General features: G+C 38.9%; 1 protein-coding gene and 1 long non-coding RNA gene across 8 annotated transcripts in view; one reads left to right on the forward strand and one right to left on the reverse strand.

The window, feature by feature from the left end:
- Positions 1-1,042: 1,042 nt before the first annotated feature.
- LOC102138362 (uncharacterized) lies at positions 1,043-15,913 on the reverse strand. Of its 2 annotated transcripts, XR_012432616.1 has the most exons (5): positions 15,694-15,913; positions 13,613-13,671; positions 10,942-10,989; positions 4,834-5,015; positions 1,043-4,623 (listed from the first exon to the last, which is right to left on the reverse strand). It is a non-coding gene; the product is annotated as an uncharacterized lncRNA (long non-coding RNA). The 2 variants fall into 2 exon arrangements; XR_012432617.1 differs by lacking the exon at positions 10,942-10,989.
- CRPPA (CDP-L-ribitol pyrophosphorylase A) overlaps positions 15,162-22,090 on the forward strand; it is a 328,191-nt gene continuing 321,262 nt past the window's right edge. For all 6 annotated transcript variants that reach the window (XR_012432614.1, XR_012432615.1, XM_005550062.4 and 3 more), the window contains exon 1: positions 15,162-15,604. Coding sequence is in view for 4 of the 6 variants with exons in the window: in XM_005550062.4 (XP_005550119.3) it covers positions 15,348-15,604 (257 nt within the window). In the remaining 2 variants the exon portion in view is untranslated. The remainder of the gene's footprint in view (positions 15,605-22,090) is intronic.

Here is a 22,090-nt window from a genome sequence, read left to right on the forward strand (position 1 = left end):
TGGCGATCATTAAAAAGTTAGGAAACAACAGGTGCTGGAAAGGATGTGGAGAAATAGGAACACTTTTACACTGTTGGTGGGATTGTAAACTAGTTCAACCATTATGGAAAACAGTATGGCGATTCCTCAAGGATCTAGAACTAGATGTACCATATGACCCAGCTATCCCATTACTGGGTATATACCCAAAGGATTATAAATTATGCTGCTATAAAGACACATGCACACGTATGTTTATTGCAGCACTATTCACAATAGCAAAGACTTGGAATCAACCCAAATGTCCATCAGTGACAGATTGGATTAAGAAAATGTGGCACATATACACCATGGAATACTATGCAGCCATAAAAAAGGATGAGTTTGTGTCCTTTGTAGGGACATGGATGCAGCTGGAAACTATCATTCTTAGCAAACTATCACAAGAACAGAAAACCAAACACCGCATGTTCTCACTCATAGGTGGGAACTGAACAATGAGATCACTTGGACTCAGGAAGGGGAACATCACACACCAGGGCCTATCATGGGGAGGGGGGAGGGGGGAGGGATTGCACTGGGAGTTATACCTGATGTAAATGATGAGTTGATGGGTGCAGCACACCAACATGGCACAAGTATACATATGTAACAAACCTGCACGTTATGCACATGTACCCTAGAACTTAAAGTATAATAATAATAAATAAATTAAAAAAAAAAAAGAACCACCCTAAACAAAAAAAAAAAAAAAAAAAAAGAATAATCTACTCACCAGATTCATTATCTTATAATGACTCACTCTCATTTTAAACACAATTTGAGATGCTTTGTTAAAACACCTTTCTGTATAGGAGAGCTGCGTATTTCATCCACAATTTTGTGTAAAGAATGTATTAAATAATTTGTAACCTAACAAAAGGGAGTCTCTTACTACCTTTAAAAAAAACGATTCCTAATACAATACACTGTAATCTTTTAAATACATTAAATATAATAAATGATCAATTTCAAAAAAAAAAGAGAAAATTTTGAATAAATGAATGTCTGCTCCACCAGAAAAGATGAGAAACATTTAGATTTTATTTCATTCATGTGACAATCACACAAAACTCAATTAAAAGGGGTGGGCCTTTGTAACTTAGAAACATTTTACTTGAATTCTCTATTAGCTATTAATATAATTTGCACTGTCGCAATAATGGCACCACTCTATAAAAACATTTAATTTTCATTCAGGAAGAAGAGATCACGTTTCCCTCCACAACAAACTCTTTAGTTGAGCACAATTTTAATTACTTATTTGTACTTTGCCCAAACTCCTACTTCACAAGGAAACATTTTGCACTTCAAATTTATGATAATATTGAAATTCAATTTTTTAGCTGTTAGCTCAATGAGTAGTTTTTACCAGAGAGCAAGAACAAATTTTAATCCTTTCTTTGAAGGATCTAAAGCATGGACACCCCCACCTTCAGTCTTCTAAAATTAGTTAACAAGAAGCAACAAAATAATAAATCAAAGTTTCCATTTGTACCATTATATGACCCAACTTCTGGAACCATAATTTACAGTATATCTTCTGGACATGGTAACTACCGGAATTTTGCAACACAGGGTCCTTGACCCCCAAGTCTGCCAGGGCAAATTACTAGGGAAATAAAAATACAGTTTTTGTAAGAGTAACGATGTTTTTGTGCTATACTCGGGCTCTTTGAAAAACTAATTGAACTTTAAGACTTTTAAAAAGTTTTTCCAAAATTCAATAACAAATTTGATTAAAAATTGAGTTACTATGCAATTTTGGGGAATATTTTTACAATGAAGAGAAAACTTGATTTCAATTTATTTATATTACACTTCAACTGAGGAAAAATTGTGGTGGTTTATGTCGGAAAATTTTTGAGACAATTTTTGAAATAAACATTTTGTAATAATGGAAAATGTTGAAGTAAGGTAATGAAATGAAGAAACAAGTATTTTCAGAAAAAAAGTATTTTAAACTTTAGGATGATGTAAGAGCCATTATTCAAGATGAGAAGAAATCTTAATTTCTAAGGAATATTATAGTTTTCAATGCCTTCTTCAGTTGCCTCATCTCATTTCATCCAAGAAAATCTGCTCAAGGAGACATTGCTCACTGTTCATTGGAGAAGAGTTTATTGTAATATTTTGCTAAAAGAGGCATTAAAGAGGCTGAATCTCACTATGGAGAGAACAGAAACACTGTCCTATCCTTTGGAGACAAGTATAGGTTAGACAGACCTGGGATCATAGCCATCATTTCCTTTGGCAAATCACTAATTTCAGGTTTCACATCTGTAAAAAAGGAGCAAGAATAATCTTTGTATCACAAAGCATTGTGAACTGAAAGAATTATTGATATACACACATAATACTGTGCCTGACATGTGATACATGTAATAAGCTAAAATTATTCAATAACTCTGTTCACAGAGTAAAATTAGACCTATTCTCTGATTCAGTACTCAGTTCATTATATCACACTCTGTTCACCTTCATCAATTACAAATTGTTAAATCAGACCAGGTTTTCCACCTTTGTAGATAATCTAGTATGGTGACTATCAACAAAGATCTTCATTGGAATAAGCACTTTCACTTCCCTGTCTTGGATTCTGATTTAGCATCTGTAGCTATAAAAACCCCACAGATTATTCTGATGTGTAGCCTAGCTGAGAACTACTAATTTAGTTTATGTGCCAGCCTTTTACTTTCAAAATGTCTAGCTTATCAGTGTAAAACTACTGTTGCCTTAGTTGCTGTTATTACTACATGAGCTTTCTTTGCTTCCATTTGCAGTGGAATCAGAAGCTGGAATATAGCAGGCAATGGCAAAAGTCAAAGTGACACCATGACCCTATCTGATTTCCCCCCATTTGTTGATGGTTTCTTCCATTATTTCTGGCCGGCACATTTACTTATGCTCTTCAGAGGATGTGTAAGTAGGGAGAAGTCTCCTAAAATACAGGACTCTTAATCCAGTTCCAGTCCCAAGATATAAAAAAGCAATTGACAATTCAAATACGGCACCCATGATTTCAAATGAGAGGTTTAACTCAGATAAACAAGTTCGTTGAAGTGGGACCCCATGTCCACATGATAGAACATTAGGCCAAATACATTGTTTTTCTCCTATTGTTACTGCCAGTGGGTTATTTATCAAAAACTGATAAGTAGGTGGCTTCTGTTAAAGAAAGTTTGCACATCTCTAGTAGATATTGAGCTTTTTGGCTCCCTTTCCAACATAGTGTAGTTTTAATGTTCAGAAATTCCTGGTTTTCTGAGTATACAACTGTAGGTAGAGGAAAAAAAGCTCATATCATTTTGTAGACATTTCTCTCTCTTAAAGTAGATGGCCACAAAAAATTATAATACTCAGAGTTGTAACTTTCAGCTTTGAGGTAATAAAAGCCACCTTCTAAATTGTTCACTGGGGCTGGTTGCGGTGGCTCACACATGTAATCCCAGCACTTTGGGAGGCTGAGGTGGGTGGATCATGAGGTCAAGAGATTGAGCCCATCCTGGCTAACACGGTGAAACCCCATCTCTACTAAAAATGCAAAAAATTAGCCAGACATGGTGCTGCGTGCCTGTAGTCCCAGCTACTTGGGAAGCTGAGGCAGGAGAATTGCTTGAACCTGGGAGGTGGAGGTTGCAGTGAGCCAAGATTGCGCCACTGCACTCCAGCCTGGGTAACAGAGTGAGAGTCCATCTCCAAAAAAGAAAAAAAAAATTGTTCATTGACTTTCAAATAAATTAATTGCTTTTAATCTCTGTTATTGCAAATATTCCTTCATATTTGTAGTTTTATTGACTTGTAAATTAAGATCATCATGTGAAATGGTTTTAACTCTGATTAAAGTTACATTTAATATGCATGGTTGAAATTTTAAAAAATTACAAATATGAAGAAATTCTCACTGCTACCATTTCTCCTTCTAATAATAAAGTGTTAGTCCATACAGTATGGTCCTAAGGAGAGCTTCACTTATAAGTGAGACCTAAATGTTGTCACATCTTGAAAATCAGTTCTTTGTGTATCACTTGGGATATATAACAACAGGGTCATCAGTATCAGAAACAATTTCTTAAACATATACTCTCTTTGCTAATATTTCAACCCTAGTTTGGGATTTTATGATGGCAAAGAAGAGGGATTTTGACAGCTATTGATACCTTAAAAGCAAACAGCCTGTAGAAATAAATGATTCCAAAGATCAGATAGGGCCATACAGATCACTCTGAATTTCTTTGACACCTCCCTCCTGGGAGGAAGGCCAAAGAATACCTATTGACTCTTCTGCCCTCCTGTGGCCAGAAATCAATGGAGTCTGTATCTCTTGAGTAGATATTGCTGTGATCTGAAGACAAGTGGATTATTAAAATGGGTGTTTGGTGCCTATGCTAGTTAGGGTTCTCTAGAGAAACAGCACCAAGAAGAAGATACATATTTATTATAAAGTATTGGCTCAGGCGATGATGGAGGCTGAAAAGTTCCAGGGTAGGTTGATTGCAAACTGGAGACCCAGGAAAGCTGGTCATGTAGTCTGAAGGTTGGATAGCCCGAGAGCCAATGCTGTAGATTCCAGTCTGTGTCTGAAGGCCTAAGAATCAGGAGGTCCTATGTTAGAAGAAGATTAATGTAAAACTTAAGCTGTCAAACAGAGAGGCAATTCAACCTTCTTCCACTTTTTTGTTCTATCCAGGCCCTCCACACATTAGATGATGCCCATGACATTGGGGAGGAATATCTGCTTTACTCAGCTTATAAATTCAAATGCTAATCTCTTCTGGAAACACCCTCACAGACACACCCAGAAATAATGCTTACCCAGCTATTTGAGCATCCTGTGCTTAGTCAAGTTCACACACAAAATTAACCATCTCAGTGCCTGTCGAAGATTCTCTGCAAAGATGGCCATTAATAATTCCTTCATTTTCTGTAAAAATTCCTTTCATCATGATGTGCAGCTACTTTCTCTCTTCTTGATTTCTGTCTGGGCTTGTGAATTCCTTTGACCAAAAGAATGAGACAGATTTGACACTGTGCTAGTTTGGGGCATGACATTTAAGAGGGGTTGGCAGAATCTGTTTGTTTGTTTTTTAAAGAAATCATTCACTATAAAGAAAATCAGGCTATCCTGCTGGAGAAAAATACCACGTGGAAGAGAACTGAGATGCCCCAGGCAACATCCAACACCAAGGACCCCAACCTATAAAGGAGTCTATCTTGGATCCTCCTTTGCTTCAGTTGAACTACCTTAGCCAACCCCATGTGAAAGAGAGATGAGCTGTTTCCTTTAGTGCTGCTTAAAATCTGGATCCACAAAACTGTGAGCAATGAGATGGTGTTGTTTTAAGCTGCTAAGTTTTGGAATGGTTTTTTATACAGTAATAGACAATTGAAAAAAGTTGTAAATGTTATAGTTTTTGTTCTCCACAACTTAATCTGATTTATCAGTTACAGAGCATATTTACCCTTGATCATCCCCTCAAATATAAAGAATGAATCATTTTTAAGATGAGTCTTTCACTGGCTCATGTGTAAGGTATATTTCTTGACTTCTTGCCATTATTCCCAGGCCTTGGAAATTTCCAGGGTTAGAATACCAAGCCTTTAGATTATTGTCTTAGTGTATTTCTACTGTTAGAATAGAATAGTACAGGCTTGGTAATTTATAAAGAATAGAAGTTTATGTGGCTCACAGTTCTGGAGGCTGGGAAATCCAAGAACATGTTAATAGCATCTGGTTGATTGTTACTGCACAGCAGAAAGGCAAAAGGCAGAAGTAAGCATGTAAGACAGAAAAGGAATGGGGACCAAATTTCATTATTTTTTCAGGAGCCCACTCCCATGATGATAGCATTAATCCATTCATGAGGGCAAAGCCTTCATTACCTAATGAACTTTTAAAGGCCTAACCTTTTAATACCACTGCAATGGCAATTAAGTTTTCAACATATCAACTTTAAGGAACATATTCAAATCATAGCAATTACGGTTCTGATATTTACTAAAGTGGAGATGTCTCAAACAACTATAACTACTTATTCTTGAAGATAAATGAAAAGATTAGATTTTTCTTGAGAGCCAGATTAAGTAGGGACAGGAGGGCCTTAGTGTCACAACATGAGCAATCTCAGATGTTAGCAGCACTGGCTGGTGAGGATGGGAAGTAAGCCAAGGCCAGCCTGTAGAGTATCCCAGGGAGACCTAGGCATCAGAAGTCACAAGAATAACAATTAAAGCCAGTCAAGGGGTGATATCCTGTTTGTATGTGATTAATCCTTCCATAGCAGTTCTTCAGCCAATTAATCAGAAGTCAACCCTCTGATGACTCAAGCCTAGTCAGTCAAACTGGGGTTGTGTCTTACTTCATGCAAGAGAGTTGTGAAATTGCAAGAAGGAGCCAGTTATAAGACCTGGGTCAATGAGGTTAAGTTTGGGAAAAAGGTTGCAAATGGCGGGTACACCCCATGAATAGTAAGACATGTCTCTAGGCAATGAGACAAATGCAAGATTCGCCCTATTCACAAAGTGAAGCTGTCTGTCCTGGTCAGGACTAGCAGGATTAAGTTCATAGATGAAGACACAAGTGAATTCCGGTTCAGCAGAGCTGATAGTGACATACCCAATTCAGGAGGTAGTGAGGAAAAATAAAAAGACTATAGAAAGGCGAGAGGCCAGGAGAACCAAGACAAGCATAATGAAATTTGATAACTTTGCCCCCAAGACCAGTGTTGGTTACTTTCATGTGTATTTTTGTTATTGTACTATAGCAGTTAATAATCATATATTTTTATGAAGTTAAGAGAGAATAATTACTAAGGAATATTTGACAAAGGGGGAAGTTTCTGGTTTGCATTTTAATCACTTGTCAAGATCTTGAATTCTTTCAAGGATAAGTGGTAGGAGAGGTGAAAAGACGTAAGAAGTTGGGGTGAGAAGAGTCTGTACAAACTTAAAAACAAAACAAACTTTTTATTTTGTGAATAGTTTCAAGCACTCTAATTTTTCTGAAGAGTACATATAAATTGTTCTTTATTGATTTATGTTTATATTCAATGGTAAGTTTAACATTCTTTCAATTATTCATCTATTCTTTCATTTATGTATTAAGCCAATTAGTGGTAGCAATGGTCACAAAAGAGAGTACTTAATTTCTATTTAACTTATTTCTATGCACGTACAGTAGAGACAACACAGTGACCTCATTTATTCCTCTTAGCAATCTGCTGCAAGTTACTTCCACATAAAATATTGTCCTTTTGTCACCACTAAGTCTTCATTGTCCAAAACGGTGTAGTTTATTGCTCTCCTAAGTAGATTATACAGCATCTTCCCAGACTCTGTATATTCTTTTTTTCTTCTTCTTTTCCTTGGGGAAGGAGAGAGGGTCTTTCCCAGTGAGTATTCCATGCTAGAGAGCAATGAAACATTCTTTTTTGTAAAAATCAAAACTTGTTTATATCTTTTGGACATCACTGAAGAGACTATATTATTATATGAAAAGACTGTCGCAGTCTTCTCTCTCTCCCTTCTCCATGTTACCCCTTGTGCTTCTACCCTACCATAGTCCCTTTCAATCTGCTTAAGATAAAGATGTGGTGCCCTCATGGGTAAGGCACTATAAAGCAATGATGTCTGAAATTCAGACTCTATTGGATAGCTCACTTCCTGTATTTACTCTGTGCTTGGCAAGTTGATGAGGGCGGTGGCTGTGGTCACAATGCACAACGTCTGCATTCTTTTTTTCTTATCGCTCAGATAAAAGATATGACTTTGAATTCCTTTGGACCATTTGCATCTTAAAGCCTATTTTTTTTTCTTCTTTAAATCTTATTTTAGCAATGAGTCAAGGTTAAAATGCATATAAACAGCTGTTGTCAATATACTTCTTGCAGAAATGAAAAATCTACCTTTTGTAGCTGTTGCTTTTCTTTAATGATTCCATATGTTCCTCCGTTCCACAGATTATTAAGGCTGGCCACCACCATTTCCAGATTAGTGATTTGTTTCCTAAACAAAACTTTCAAAGATATTATCTCTGTCACATTGTCCCTTGTGCAAGGGGTCATTACCCTCTTTTGGTTTCTGGAGTAATGTGGCATCCTCAGTTGAATTGCATGCATTAGTTCTGTGCTCAGAGCAGTTTCAGGCAACAATTTCTATTCTATTTAAGCTGTGGTCAAGGATACTGCCTTTGATGGTTCTCAGAGGATGCTGTGTTTTTAAATGACAGCTTTTACAAAGCAAAATGAATTCTAAGTGCGCGCACACACACACACAAAATGACACGTTTGTAGAAATACCAGGGGATGATCTGGTTTTCTGTTTCTCTTCCATCATTCTTTTCTGGTATTTAAATATTTTTCCCTTGTGTTTCCCTTCTTACAAATTAACAAGGAAATGAAACAGTTTAATGAATTACTTACACAATTTTAAAATAAATTTCTTATGCATTTTTTATATGGTATTTTAATATATTACATGCATTTTGCTTTGGGTACTGAAATTAAATGTATTGAATATAAAGTGAGTTGGGGTATAATTCTTTTAAATTCACTGTTTATTTCAGTCTGGCTCACAACTACATTGGAATCACCTATGGAGGTGTATCAAAAATCAGATTCCTGGGCCTACTCTGGAGGCATTTAATCGAAATTTCTGTCAGTAGATGCCAGGAATATATTTTCTAAGATTATTATATAATACATACTATGTAAATTATATTGTATAAAATACATAAAAATACTACATAGAAACCATTGTTCCAGGTGCTTCTTATGAAAAGTTAAACTTTAGTATTATTAATTCAGTCCTAAGGCTAAATATTCACCATTGCTTCCTTTTTAGTTATACAGGAAAAGCACAGTGGATGGTAGAGACAATTGACAATAACTTTGCAAGAAATATTATGAAAATGAAAGGTAATAATGATGTTGTCATGTGGTATTGTTTAGTCTGCATTATCTGCAGAGAGACTTCAATTCTGAGTGTCACCGTTCTTATGTATAAAAATGAGTTAAAGGTCAGAGGTTAATAGACTGTACCATTTACATAAGATACACAATAGCAAATCAGAAATTAGAATTCATAGGCTGCCAGAAATGATGGGGATGCCCCATGGTAGAATGTTAATTTACTTCTTCTCGCTCTGATTTCAATAGAGTTAAAGGATGAACCACTAAGCTGTTCATTAGCACTGATGAGAAACACCCCAACTAATCTCTAGAAAGGGTACTAAAACAATAATGTAGCTGGGGAGGAGGGGTATGACTGGTAGTGCTAATTACATTTGCGTTAATACTAAAAAAAATTTACCCACTGGAAACTAAAATTTTCTAATAAAAGAAATCTCCAAGACAAGTACTCCAGAGAGGTATGCTAACATGTAAAGACACACAAACAAAAAAGTAAGTTTTAGGTATTTCAGATATAAAGATGAGAGCCACTTTCATTTAATGTACACTTCTGTGCATATTAAAAAGACAATGTCAGGAACTAATAAGTGATTATAGCAGTGCTGTAGGATCCAAGGTTAATACAAAAAAGTCAATCATTTTCTATATACCAGTCATGAACAAGTGGAATTTGAAATTAAAAACACAATATTATTTACATTAACCCCCCAATGAAATCCTTAGGTATAAATTTAAGACAATATGTACAAGATCCATAGAAGAAAAAATACAAACCTGATGAAAGACATCACAAAAGAACTAAGTAAAGATGTTCCCCATGTTTGTGAGTAGGAAGACTCAATATTGTCAAGATGTCAGTTCTTCCAAAATTCATCTATAAATTCAATGCAATCCCAATCAAAATACCAGCAAGTTATTTTGTGGATATTGATAAACTGATTTTAAAGTTTATATGGAAAGGCAAGAGACCCAGAATAGCCAACACGATACTGAAGAAGAACAAAGTTGGAAGACAGACACTACTGGACCTCAAGACATATAAAAAGCTACAGTAATCAGGACAGTGTGGTATTGACGAAAGGATGTACAAATGAATCAATGGAACATTATAAAGAAACCAGAATTAGACTCAAATAAATATAGTCAACTGATCTTTGACAAAGAAGCAAAGGCAGTAAAATGAAGCAAAGATAGTCTTTTCAACAAATGTTGCTGCAACAACTGCATATCTATGTGGAAAAACAACAAAGAATCTAGACAAACCTTATACCCTTTACAAAATTAACTCAAAACTCACAGACCTAAATGAATCACTGACCTAAAAAAACCACAAAACTATAAAACTCCTAAGAGATAGCATAGGAGAAAAATCTAGGTGATGATTTTTTTAAAAGCACCACCAAAGACATGACCTGTGAAAAACAATTGATAAGCTGGACTTCATTATCATTAAACATTTCTGCTCTGCAAAAGACACTGCTGAGAATAAAAAGACAAGCCACAGACTGGGAGAAAATATTTGCCAAAGAAATATCAGAGAAAAAACTGTTCTTCAAAATAAACAAAGAACTCTCAAAAATGAACAATAAAAACACAAATGACCCAACTAAAAAGTGGGCCAAAGACTCTGACACCTCACCAAATACGATACACATGGCAAATACACATATGAACAATGCTCAACATCATATGTCATCAAATAAATAAAAATTATATCAACACTGAGATACCACTGCACACCTGTTAGAATGGCCAACAGCCAGAACACTGACACACCAAATGCTGGTGAGGATGTGAAGCAACAGAAACTCTGATTCATTGTTGGTGGGAATGCAAAATGGTATAGCTACTTTGCAGGACAGTTTGGCCGTTTCTTACAAAACTAACCATACTTTTGCCCATACAATTCAGCAATCTTTCTCCTTGGTATTTATCCAAAGGAATTGAAAATTTTAGTACACATAAAAATCTGCACAGAGGAACAGAAAACCAAACACTGCGTGTTCTTACTTACAAGTGGGAGCTGAATAATGAGAACACGGGAGCGGAACCACACCGGGACCTGTAGGGAGGTGGGGAGTGGGGAGGGAGAGCATTAGGAAAAATAGCTAATGCATGCTGGGTTTAATACCTAGGTGAAAGGTTGATAGGTACAGCAAACCACCATGGCACACGTTTACCTTTGCAACAAACCTGCACATCCTGCACGTGTACCCCAGAACTTAAAATAAAATTTTAAAAAACCCTGCACGGAGATGTTTATTACAGCTTAGTTATAATTGCCAAACCTTGGAGCAACCAAGATGTCTTTCAGTAGGTGAATGAATAAATACATCATGGTACATCCAGCAAAAAAAATAAAATAAAATAAATCAGTGCTAAAGAGACAGAAGCTGTCAAGCCATGAAAAGATATGGAGAAAAGTTAAATGCATATTACTAAATGAAAGAAGCCAGTCTGAAAAGAATACTGTATGGTTCCAACTATATGATGTTCTGAGAAAGGCAAAAGCATGGAGGCAGTAAAAAGATAAGTGGATGCCAGGGATTGGGCAGGGATTAGGGGAGAGGAAGGCATGAATAGGCAGAGGATAGATGACTTTCGGGCAGTGAAATTACTCTGCATGATACTGTAATGGTGGATACACATCATTGTAAATTTATCAATCCTATAGAATGAATGTACAACACCAAGTGTGAACTCTAATGTAAACTAGGGACTGTGGGTTATAATGATGTGTCACTGTAGGTTCATCAGTTGTAACCAATGTACCACTCTGGTGGGAGATGTTAACAATGTGGGAGGCTATGCATGTGTGGGGCAGGGAGTTATGGGAAATTTTTGTACCTTTCTCTCAATTTTGCTGTGAACCTAAAACTACTCTTAGAAAGAGACTACTTTAAAAAATTAAAGGCATGCCAAAGCCAGCTTATGAAATTGTGGTATACATTTAACAAAGTTATACTTTAAACATTTAGAATACATTTTTAAATTCATAAGACAAAGGATTTATTTTAAAAGTCAATACTGGGGGTCTAGTAATGGGACATAAAGTTGAATGAACAGTGCCTTATTTTTTCAATCATATTACTGCATTTCTAACTACGTATAACTTCATTTGGAGATTATAGTCCAAATGAGAATCTTCCTCAGTGTGAAGCCTGTTATTAGTTTCCTCTCGCTGCTATAACAAATTACCACAGATTCAGCAGCTTAAAACAACTCAAGTATATTATCTGACAGTTCTGTACATCAGAAATCTGAAAATGGGGTGGCAGGGCTATATTCTTCTGCAGGCTCTAAGAGAAAAACCTGTTTCTTTGCCTCTTCCAGCTTCTAGAAGTTGCCTACATTCCCACCTCTGTCTGCACTCTGATAGCTGCTTCCATCCTCATACTTCCTTCTCTAACTCTGACTTCTCTCTTATAAGGATGCCAGAGATTACATAGGGCCCACCTGGATAATCCAGGCTACTCCCCTCCATCTTGAGATCTTTCACTTAATCACATCTGCAATGTCTCTTTAGCAGTGTAAGGTAACTTATTCATATGTTCTGGAGATAAGAATATGGGCATCTTTGGAGAGTCATTATTTTGCCTACCTGGAAGCTCAAAACAGAAACGACTCCAAGAACTTCCAACTCTGCATGCTCTGCTTCATGATTCAGTTGGGGTTTATGTTTTCTAAACTCTTCAAGTGATATCTTAGAATGGTTATTACCAGTGGATCCCAGAGGATTTCACTTTTCAGGATACGTATTTTCACTTACCTGATGCAGAGAAGATATTCTCATAATGTGGCTGCTATAACTTGGTATTAAGTAACAAGGAAGCTACGTCTGTTACCCCAAAGTATGCATAACATGGAATTAATTATATTTATATAAAAAGGACACAGAGAAAAATGTTGCTTCATACTGTATATATGAATGAATACTATAATCTGCCCTTTTTTCCCTACAAGTTGGTCTGCTAGACATTGTTTATAGTATGTAAGATATAAGGATCTAAGGATTCATGTAAGATCTAAATTGATATATCTGCTCTAAGAACAAAACTAAATAAGATTCTAGTTAAAATTTGTCAATGTTTAATTATATAAAATTATTCTATAGCAATTAGTATAACAAGAGCTTTATTACTCTACTTTTCTTTGCTCAAGGTTAAGTAAAGGAAGAATACCTTTATAACAACTCCACCTTTAGATTAAAAAGGGAGGTTTAAAGATCAATATTAATAGAAATACTAACTTGATTTGCCTTCCTGCTCTCATAGACTCATTCATTCATCCACCCAGTTAGTCAACAAACATTTAAATGCTTGATACAGGTGTGGTAGTGGTGCTACGAAGTAATGTGCCAAACTTGTTTCATATAGTTGCTGCCTGGGCATTCATTTTTAGGTCTGATATAAGCTGTTTGAAACCCAGTTGTATCACGTCACCTGTGGCTTACTTAAAACGTCCCCTCCCTGTGATACAGAACACTTGTTCCTCATTCCATGACCAAAAACCCAACACATCCCGCAGCTGCTAACCATGATAAAACCCAATGGTGGACACCACAGTCAAGTTCCCCCTTTGCTGGTGTTTTCTTTAGTCAATCCACAACCCCCTCTGGAAAGCCTAAGGGATAAAGCCTTTTGGACCTTAACATAGCCCCACAGGTCCTCTCTCTTGCTCCCCACCTGCTGGTTGGGTGTCCTGTTATCTCCAGACTTCCCATCAGGCTTATTCTCTGGTGAATCTGTAAGTGATAAAATGCACCTGTTACTTTACATGTTTTGTGTGCTGCCTCCTCTGGCATCTGACCTGCACAACAGAAACTAGCTTTCCTCTCTGGGCCAGAGCTCTCCTGAAGAGTGACTGTTCTGGCTTATGGCCACTCTTAAGAGAGAGACCTCGAGATCAAGTTAGAAAGGAACAATAGCAATAAAAATTACAAGGAAGTATATTATGGCAACCACTTTTCAGTTAAGAGTTATTAGCCTAACAAACCTCAACTAGCACAGGACCTAAATGGTAATTATAATAAAAGTAACAAAAGTGAAAGAATGGCTTCAATAAGACTAAACAAAAAGCAAAAAACATCATTTTGTATGCTCTCAACTGAGAAAATAGGTAAAAATAAAAATTGTAATAAATACTGTAATTGGATAACATTTCCAGTGTTTAAAAAGATTATTTCTAATGAATCATAAACCACTGGATTAAGACTGAATTACTGATGATTATACACTTTAATGATCATTAATCTATTTAATCAGCAATTCATTCAATAAATATTAAGCTTCTGTTACATTCCAGGAGGTGGGAACACACACACAACCCAAGCCAAAAGAAAAATGTTGCTGCTTTCATGGAGTTTACATTCCAGGGACTAATGCAATAGTACTCTCCTCCAAATTCTTCACTATACTTTCATGGTAAACCTCACCAGCAACAAGAGTACTAAATAAGGTAAGATATGCTTTAGGCCTGGAATTCTTCAACTTTGGCCTACTTCTATACGAGGGCCTTAAGGCTGCTCTGCCATTAATTGTGCAATCTTACATAAATTAACCATTTTAACTTCTTTTCCCCTTTGTAAAAAGGGAAATGACAAAAGTTGAGTTCTCCTAGGGACTAAATGACATAAGGTGTATCAATTGTTCAGCAATTAGTATCGCTTTGGCCCTATGGTTCCAAAACGTGCCTGCTCATCAGAATCACCCGAGGATCTTTAAAAACATTCCAAAGCCCGGTGCACACCAGACCAATTAAATCCCAATCTCTGAGCGTGTCAGGACACGCTCCCCAGGTGGTTCCAACTTGCAGACAAGTTTGAGAGCCACCACAGTTTGAATTATTGATGTGCCACAATAACAGTTGCTAATCCATCTGTCTTTACCCCAGGTGGAACCAGGAAGCCTCCGGAGCTTAATGAAATTCAGATAATCGAGGTGCATACGCACCCTACGTCCCATCCCGTGATTTGAATCTCAATCTCTTCCAAAATTTTAAAGCAGGGAGGAATGGGACAGAGGCTTGACCTCTCCTGCATACTCATGGCCCTTAAGTATCTGCGATCTTTAGATATGTAGGGCATGCTGACACTTCCACTTGCGGCGACAGCTGGGCCTGCCCGGGGGAAGCGCAGAGAGGGCAAGTCAGCCCTCCCGGAGGCGCTGGGCCCGGGTGCGGAGGCCGCAGCCGCGCCGCGAGGGCAGATCGGTAGCCTCAGCTGCTGCCGCGGCTGTCGGGATCGTCCCCTGCGGGGCAGCAACAGCGAGGCTCCGGCGGCTCACGGGGGCGCCTTCTGCTTGCGCGCTCCGCGTCCCTCTCCGTGGTCTGCCCTTCACCCCGCGACCCCGGCCGAGGGTGGGAGCAGCGCGGGGTCGCATCGGCCCGGGGCTAGCGTGGTTTGCCGCTCCGCCCGCAGCCATGGAGCCCGGGCCGCCTGGCAGTTCCGGGCCCGTGGAGCCGGGTCCTTGCCTGAGTGGTCAGCGCGGCGCGGACCACGCGGCTTCCGCCTCCCTGCAGAGCGCGGCCGGGACAGAGCCCGGGCGCCACTCGCTCGCCGTGGCAGCCGTGTTGCCTGCCGGGGGGTGCGGGGAGAGGATGGGTGTCCCCACCCCGAAGCAATTCTGCCCCATCCTGGAGAGACCGCTCATCAGCTACACCCTACAGGCCCTGGAAAGGTAATACGTAGCTGGGCTAGCCCCGCGGTTCCTTGGGGCCCGGCCTCCCGCTCCCCGCCCTGCCGTTGCTCTAGCGCTGGCACTTTCACCTCGGGAACTGCCGGGCCGGGCTCAGTTATTCAGGCTAGAGCTCTGTTCCCTCCCGCGTTCCAGAGATGGGAAGCTCTGGAGACAGATGGGCACAAAAGCTGCAGCTGCCCCACAGAACCCTTTACGTTCCCAAGCAGATGAGGTGGTGGGGAAGGCCCGGCGTGTGGCCCCGGATTAGAGAGTGCATGGGTTGAGACTAGGCAATTTGGAGTTCTGGCTGTGGGGCCTAAAGAGAAGCTGTGCGGATAGTCTCGCGGTCCTGGGGCTCTGCCTCCGCGCATGCGTGGATTGAGTTGTACGTGCACACCTGTTTCCAGGGTGTGTGTTGGGTTTTTTCATTCATTTTCCAAGCACCCTCTGTGAGACAGACTGCGCTAATTACTAGGTGCTGCAGGAGGGGAGAGGAGCAGAATTTAATAACCTTTCAATGGTGGAAAGGGCTTTAATCCTGAATCCTAAGATAAAGGTCATACCCCCTTTATCTTAGAAAAGGCACTGAAGTTAACTAGCTGAGGAAATGAAGGAGACAGAGGGAATGGGATAGGGAGGACTAGGGGAACAGTAGTGAGGAGCTGAGGAAGTGAAATGGAGGGGTATGTTATAATATTAACTTACTTTGTTTTTAGCCCTGAGTAATGAGGTGGAGCTTGGAGCGGGGGAGCAGGGGTGGGAAGCAGCGGCATTACAAATATCCACATAGTTCTGAACTTTTCTGAAGCCAGTGGGGAGCTGTGGTAGTTTGTGAAGCCTTGAACTGATGCGAACCGTTTGCATTTCAAGATAGATGTCATCCTTTAGCATACACAGCCTTTGCAGGAGGTTTTGAAAACCGAGCTAGTGAGGTTCTAGTCCAAGGGAAGTGGCACGTTCTCCAGTAAGGAGCCCCACGCAAACCCCCACATATGCTTCAAAAGCCAAAAGGTTCAAGTTGTTTTGTAACCACCCCAAGGGTTCGCCTTGCCCCTGCCTAAACAGACCCGATTTATCAAGACGGGAATTGCAATGAGAAAGAGTAATTCACGCAGAGTCGGCTGTGCGGGAGATTGGAGTTTTATTATTACTCAAATCAGTCTCAAATTATTACTCAAAAAATTATTACTCAAAATTATTATCAAATCGAACATTTCGGGATCGGAGTTTTTAAAGATAATTTGGTTGTTAGAGACTCGGGAAGTGGGGAGTGCTAATTGGTCAGCTTGGAGATGGGGGTCCAAGTGAGGTCTTCTTGGTGTCTTCTGTTCCTGGGTGGGATGGCAGAACTGGTTGAGACACATTACTGGTCTGGGTGGTGTCAGCTGATTCATGGAGAGAGAAGGGTCTGTAAAATATCTCAAGCACTGACCTTAGGTTTTACAATAGTGATGTTATCCCCAGGAGCAATTTGGAGAGGTTCAGACTCTTGCAGCCAGAGGCTGCATGACCCCTAAACTGTAATTTCTAATCTTGTAGCTAATTTGTTAGTCCAATGAAGGCAGACTGGTCCCCAGGCAAGAAGGGGGTCTTTTCGGGAAAGGGCTATTATCAATTTTGTTTGAGTCAAACCATAAACTAAATTCCTTCCCAAGGATAGTTCGGCCTACGCCAAGGTATGAACAAGGACAGCTTAATGGTTAGAAGCAAGATGGAGTCAGTTAGGACTGATCTTTCACTGTCCTTATTTCCTCAGTTATAATTTTCACAAAGTCGGTTTCAGGTTCTCATATGACTATTTTACTTTTTGAATATTGGAGTTTGAAAAATGGAAGTGTAAAGAGCCATAATCACCGATTTATGTAATCTTCCCAAAGATTACATCTGAAACTCAAATTTTGAAATGATTCCAGTTGCAATATTCCATTTCTCTGGGTAATGGGGGGAGGGGTCCCTGAAACCATTTCATGAACCACTTACCTATAATATTCCAGTGGCCATGAACATCGTGACAACATAGCTCATATATGCAGGCATTTCTATGGGACACAATGGTTCTTGGCCAGCAGGATCTTTATCTGCTTGGTAATTAGCTATAGGGGATTATAGTCACTTTTACACTAAACTTTTCTCCCATGGAGAAAACTTTTGCATTAACTTGAATTTTTTGTCATCTTCTGAGGCAGCCTAAGATAGGTGGACACTAAAAATCTCACTGATATGGTTTGGCTGTGTCCCCACCCAAAAATCTCATCTTGAATTTTAATCCCCGTAATCCTGCGTGTTAAGGAAGAAATCAGGTGGAGGTAATTGAATCACAGGGCAGAGATCAGGTGGAGGTAATTGAATCATGGGACTGGTTTCCCCCATGCTGATCTCTTGATAGTGAGTTCTCATGAGATCTGGTAGTTTTATAAGTGTTTGGCAGTTCCTCCTGTGTTCATTCTCCTTCCTGCCGCCTTGTGAAGAAGACACCTTCTTTTCCCTTCACCTTCTACCATGCTTGTAAGTTTCCTGAGGCTTCCCCAGCCATGCTGAACTGTGCATCGATTAAACCTCTTTCCTTTATAAATAACTCAATCTTGGGCAGTTCTTTGTAGCAGTGTGAAAACAGACTAATACTCACTTTTAAGGGAAAAGAACGTTTGGAAAGGCCTTGTTTATGGAAAATAAAATGCTTGCCTTCCACTTTTACTTAATTGATAACAGCAGTCACAAAATCCTAATAGCAATAGCAACTCATCAAAATTTTCATTCTGAAATATTTCATGGCTCGTTTTTATCACTATTATGTCTGAAGAACTTATAGAACATGATTATATTTTGGGTATATCCTAGGAAGTCCGTGGAAAGGTTGCTTTATAGCAGTGTGTGGGTGCTGCTTGGCCGTTTGCCAAGTGAAAGCCCCTATCTCCTTCTGTAAAAGATCACCCCTACAGACTGTTGATAGTTTTCTTAGGGTATGGTGCCAAAAGTCTTCAGTCACTTCATTAAAAAAGATAATTTATACAAATTCAAATAAGGAAAAGGACATGGAAGTATAAAATGCCTTATAAGACTACTTTTTTGCTCTGTTGAGAAATTATGCATGCTTTTTACTTATTAAAGGGAAACTACAGTTCTCATTGTCCCAAATAAGAAAAACAATGGGTGTCACCACTGTCAGTCATCTAGGTTATTCTGAGAGAATGTCATTTCTTGTTTTTCAAGAGCTGTATGTGATGCCCCAAATTTGATTTTTTTTTTTTTTTATAACTTCTATTTTAGATTCAGAGGGTGTATGTGTTTATTTATTACCTGGATATATTGTGTGATGCTGAAATTTAGGGTATGGCTGATCCCATCACCCATGTAATGAGTGTAGTACTGAATAGTTTTTCACCTTTGCCCCCTCCCTCCTCCCTCGAATAACCCCCAGTGTCTATTGTTGACATCTTTTTTTTTTTTTTTCATACTTTAAGTTCTAGGGTACATGTGCCCAACGTGCAGGTTTGTTACATATGTATACATGTGCCATGTTGGTGTGCTGCACCCATCAACTCGTCAGCACCCATCAACTCGTCATTTACATCAGGTATAACTCCCAATGCCATCCCTCCCTGCTTCCCACTCCCCACCATAGGCCCTGGTGTGTGATGTTGACATCTTTATATCCATGAGTACCCATTGTACCCTTGTGAGAACTTGTGGTATTTGGTTTTCTGTTCCTCTGTTAATTTGCTTAGAATAATGACCCCCAGCTGCAATCATGTTGCTGCAAAGAACTTGATTTTGTTCTTTTTATGGCTACATAGTATTCCATAGTGTATACATACCATATTGTCTTTATCCAATCCACCATTGATGGGCACCTAGGTTGATTCCCTGTGTTTGCTATTGTGAATAGCACTGTGATGACCATGGTGCATGCATCTTTTTGGTAGAAGTATTTGATCTCTTTTGGATATATACCCACTAATGAGATTGCTGGGTTGAATGGTAGTTCTGTTTTCAGTTCTTTGAGAAATCTCCAAACTTCTTTCCACAGTGGCTGAACTAATTGACTTTCCCAGTAACACTGTATACATGTTCCCCTTTTCTCTGCATCCTTGCCAGCATCTGTTTTTTTGACTTTTTCTTAATAGTCATCCTGACTGGTGTGAGATGGTATCTCATTGTGGTTTTGATTTGCATTTCTGACTAGTGATGTGGAACATTGTTTTATTTGTTGGATACTTGTATGTTGTCTTCTGAGAAGTGTTTGTTCGTGTCATTTGTGCATTTTTAATGTGTGTATTTGTTTTTTGCTGGTTCAATTGTTTAAAGTTCCTTATAGATTCTGGATATTAGTTTTTGCACTCTCAAGCAAAGGCCTGTTGACTCTGATAGTTTCTTTTGCTATGCAGAAGCTCTTTTGTTTTTTTGGAGATAGGGTCTCACTGTGCTACCCAGGCTGGAGTGCAGTGGCAGGATTTCAGCTCACTGCAGCCTCAACCTCCTGGGCTCAAGCAGTCCTCCCACTTCAGGCCCTCAAGTAACTGGGACTACAGTCATGTGCCACCATGCCCAGATAATTTTTTTTGTATGTTTTGTAGTAATGAGGTTTCGCCATGTTGGCCAGGCTGGTCAGGCTGGTCTTGTGCTCCTGAGCTCAGGTGACCCACCTGCTTCGGCCTCCCAGAGTGCTGGGATTACAAGTGTGAGTCACCGCACCTGGCTGCTGTGCAGAAGCTGTTTAGTTTAATTTGCTTTCAGTTGTCAATTTTTGTTTTTGTTGCAGTTGCTTTTGAGGACTTAGAAATTCTTTCCCAAGGCTGATCCCCAGAATGGTGTTTCCAAGGTTTTCTTCTAGGATTCTTATAGTTTGAGGTCTTCCATTTAAATCTTTAATCTATCTCGAGTTAATTTTTGTGTATGGTGAGAGGTGTAGGGGTCCAGTTTTATTCCTCTGGATATGGTTAGCCAGCTATCCTACCAACATTTATGGAATAGGGAGGCCTTTTCCCCAAAATTACCTATTTTGTCAACTTTATTTCTGAGTTCTCTGTTCTGTTCCATTGGGCTGTGTCTATTGTGAACCAGTACTGTGCTGTTTGGGTTACTGTAGCCTTATAGTATAGTTTGAAATTGATGCCCTGAATTTGACTTCAAAATTCTTTTTATTTGCCCCTCATAAGTAAGGATTTTCTTTGCCCAAACTTTTGCTATCTCACTAATAGAGGGTTGAGAAATTGTGAGTACTTTTTTAATATCTCACCTAAGAAATTCAAACTGCCGTCGAAAATAACTTATGGGTTGATTTGTCTTTTGGAATTTTGAACAAAATCTAATCGGGGACTACAAAAGAAAAGGGAGAAACTTCTGAACTTTGGCCCCAAATTCCTAAATTGGGATAGGGAATTGTGAAGAAGCATGACCAGTCTTGCCTCTAGTTAAAGACTGCCACTTACACATACATTTGTTTCCACTACTTCCTTGACCCACCTAAAGGAGCTAAAAATGTATACCTACAGAAGCGAGAAAGAATGAGAGGAAGTGCAGCAGATAAGAAGTACTAATAAACTGAGCACGGTGGTAACCTAATCAGATTTAATGAATCCAGGAAAGCTAAAACATAAGCCTTCAGGTAGAACTTCAGTTCAGGTAGAACTTCTCAGGAAGTAAGATGATTAAAGTTATACGACCTTGAAAAAGTATAGGCATCAGAGGCACAGGGTATCTCTGAAGGTGGAGTAGAACACTGAAAAGGGGACACCTGATTGAATCCTTGAAAAGGAAGAGTAAAACTCCCAGATCTTTAACAGATACTGAGGCTTATTCTCTGGCTGAGAATTAGCACAGCTAATGACGTGAGTTAGGTGCTCTATGGCAGTGGGGGAATTAAGAGAGACTACATTTTGATACAATGAGATCCTTAGTGCCTAAGGTAGATAAGGAAGTTTTCAACATTTCAGATATGCCATATATTAAAGTAGTTATTCTTCTAAAATCAAGGAGTTGGAGGAGTCATTGAAAGAAATCCATTTTGTGAATTGACTGGAACTTCAGATTGCTTGTCCATTTTCCTTTTGACAAAATCAGAAAAGTTTTTTTAGTTTAGTCAAGTTCTACTTTGTGCCATTGAAACTGCTTAGAAAACTACTTATCAGATTAAATGAGATTAAAAAGTACCTCTGAACCCACCAGTATCTGAGGCCTGTTGGCTAAAGGCTCTGAGAAAATGGAGATTTACAACTAAGTATTTAATATATCAAGATTATGTTGTTTGTGGATATATTTGTATATTATGATTAACCATCATGTACATGTATAGACATATGTATTAGTATATATGAATGTGTGTATAGGTTAATATACTCCAATCTTAAAGAATGGTAGTCCAGAATTGTGCATATGGATATTACTAGGAAGGATCACATAACAACTCATTTCTACTTTATGCTGGGAACTAGACCCTTTCAGAAGTTGATTAAAAATGTTTCTAGGATTTCAAAAGTTGTTTTGGCT

This window comes from Macaca fascicularis, chromosome 3, assembly GCF_037993035.2.
Source record: "Macaca fascicularis isolate 582-1 chromosome 3, T2T-MFA8v1.1".
NCBI lineage: Eukaryota > Metazoa > Chordata > Mammalia > Primates > Cercopithecidae > Macaca > Macaca fascicularis.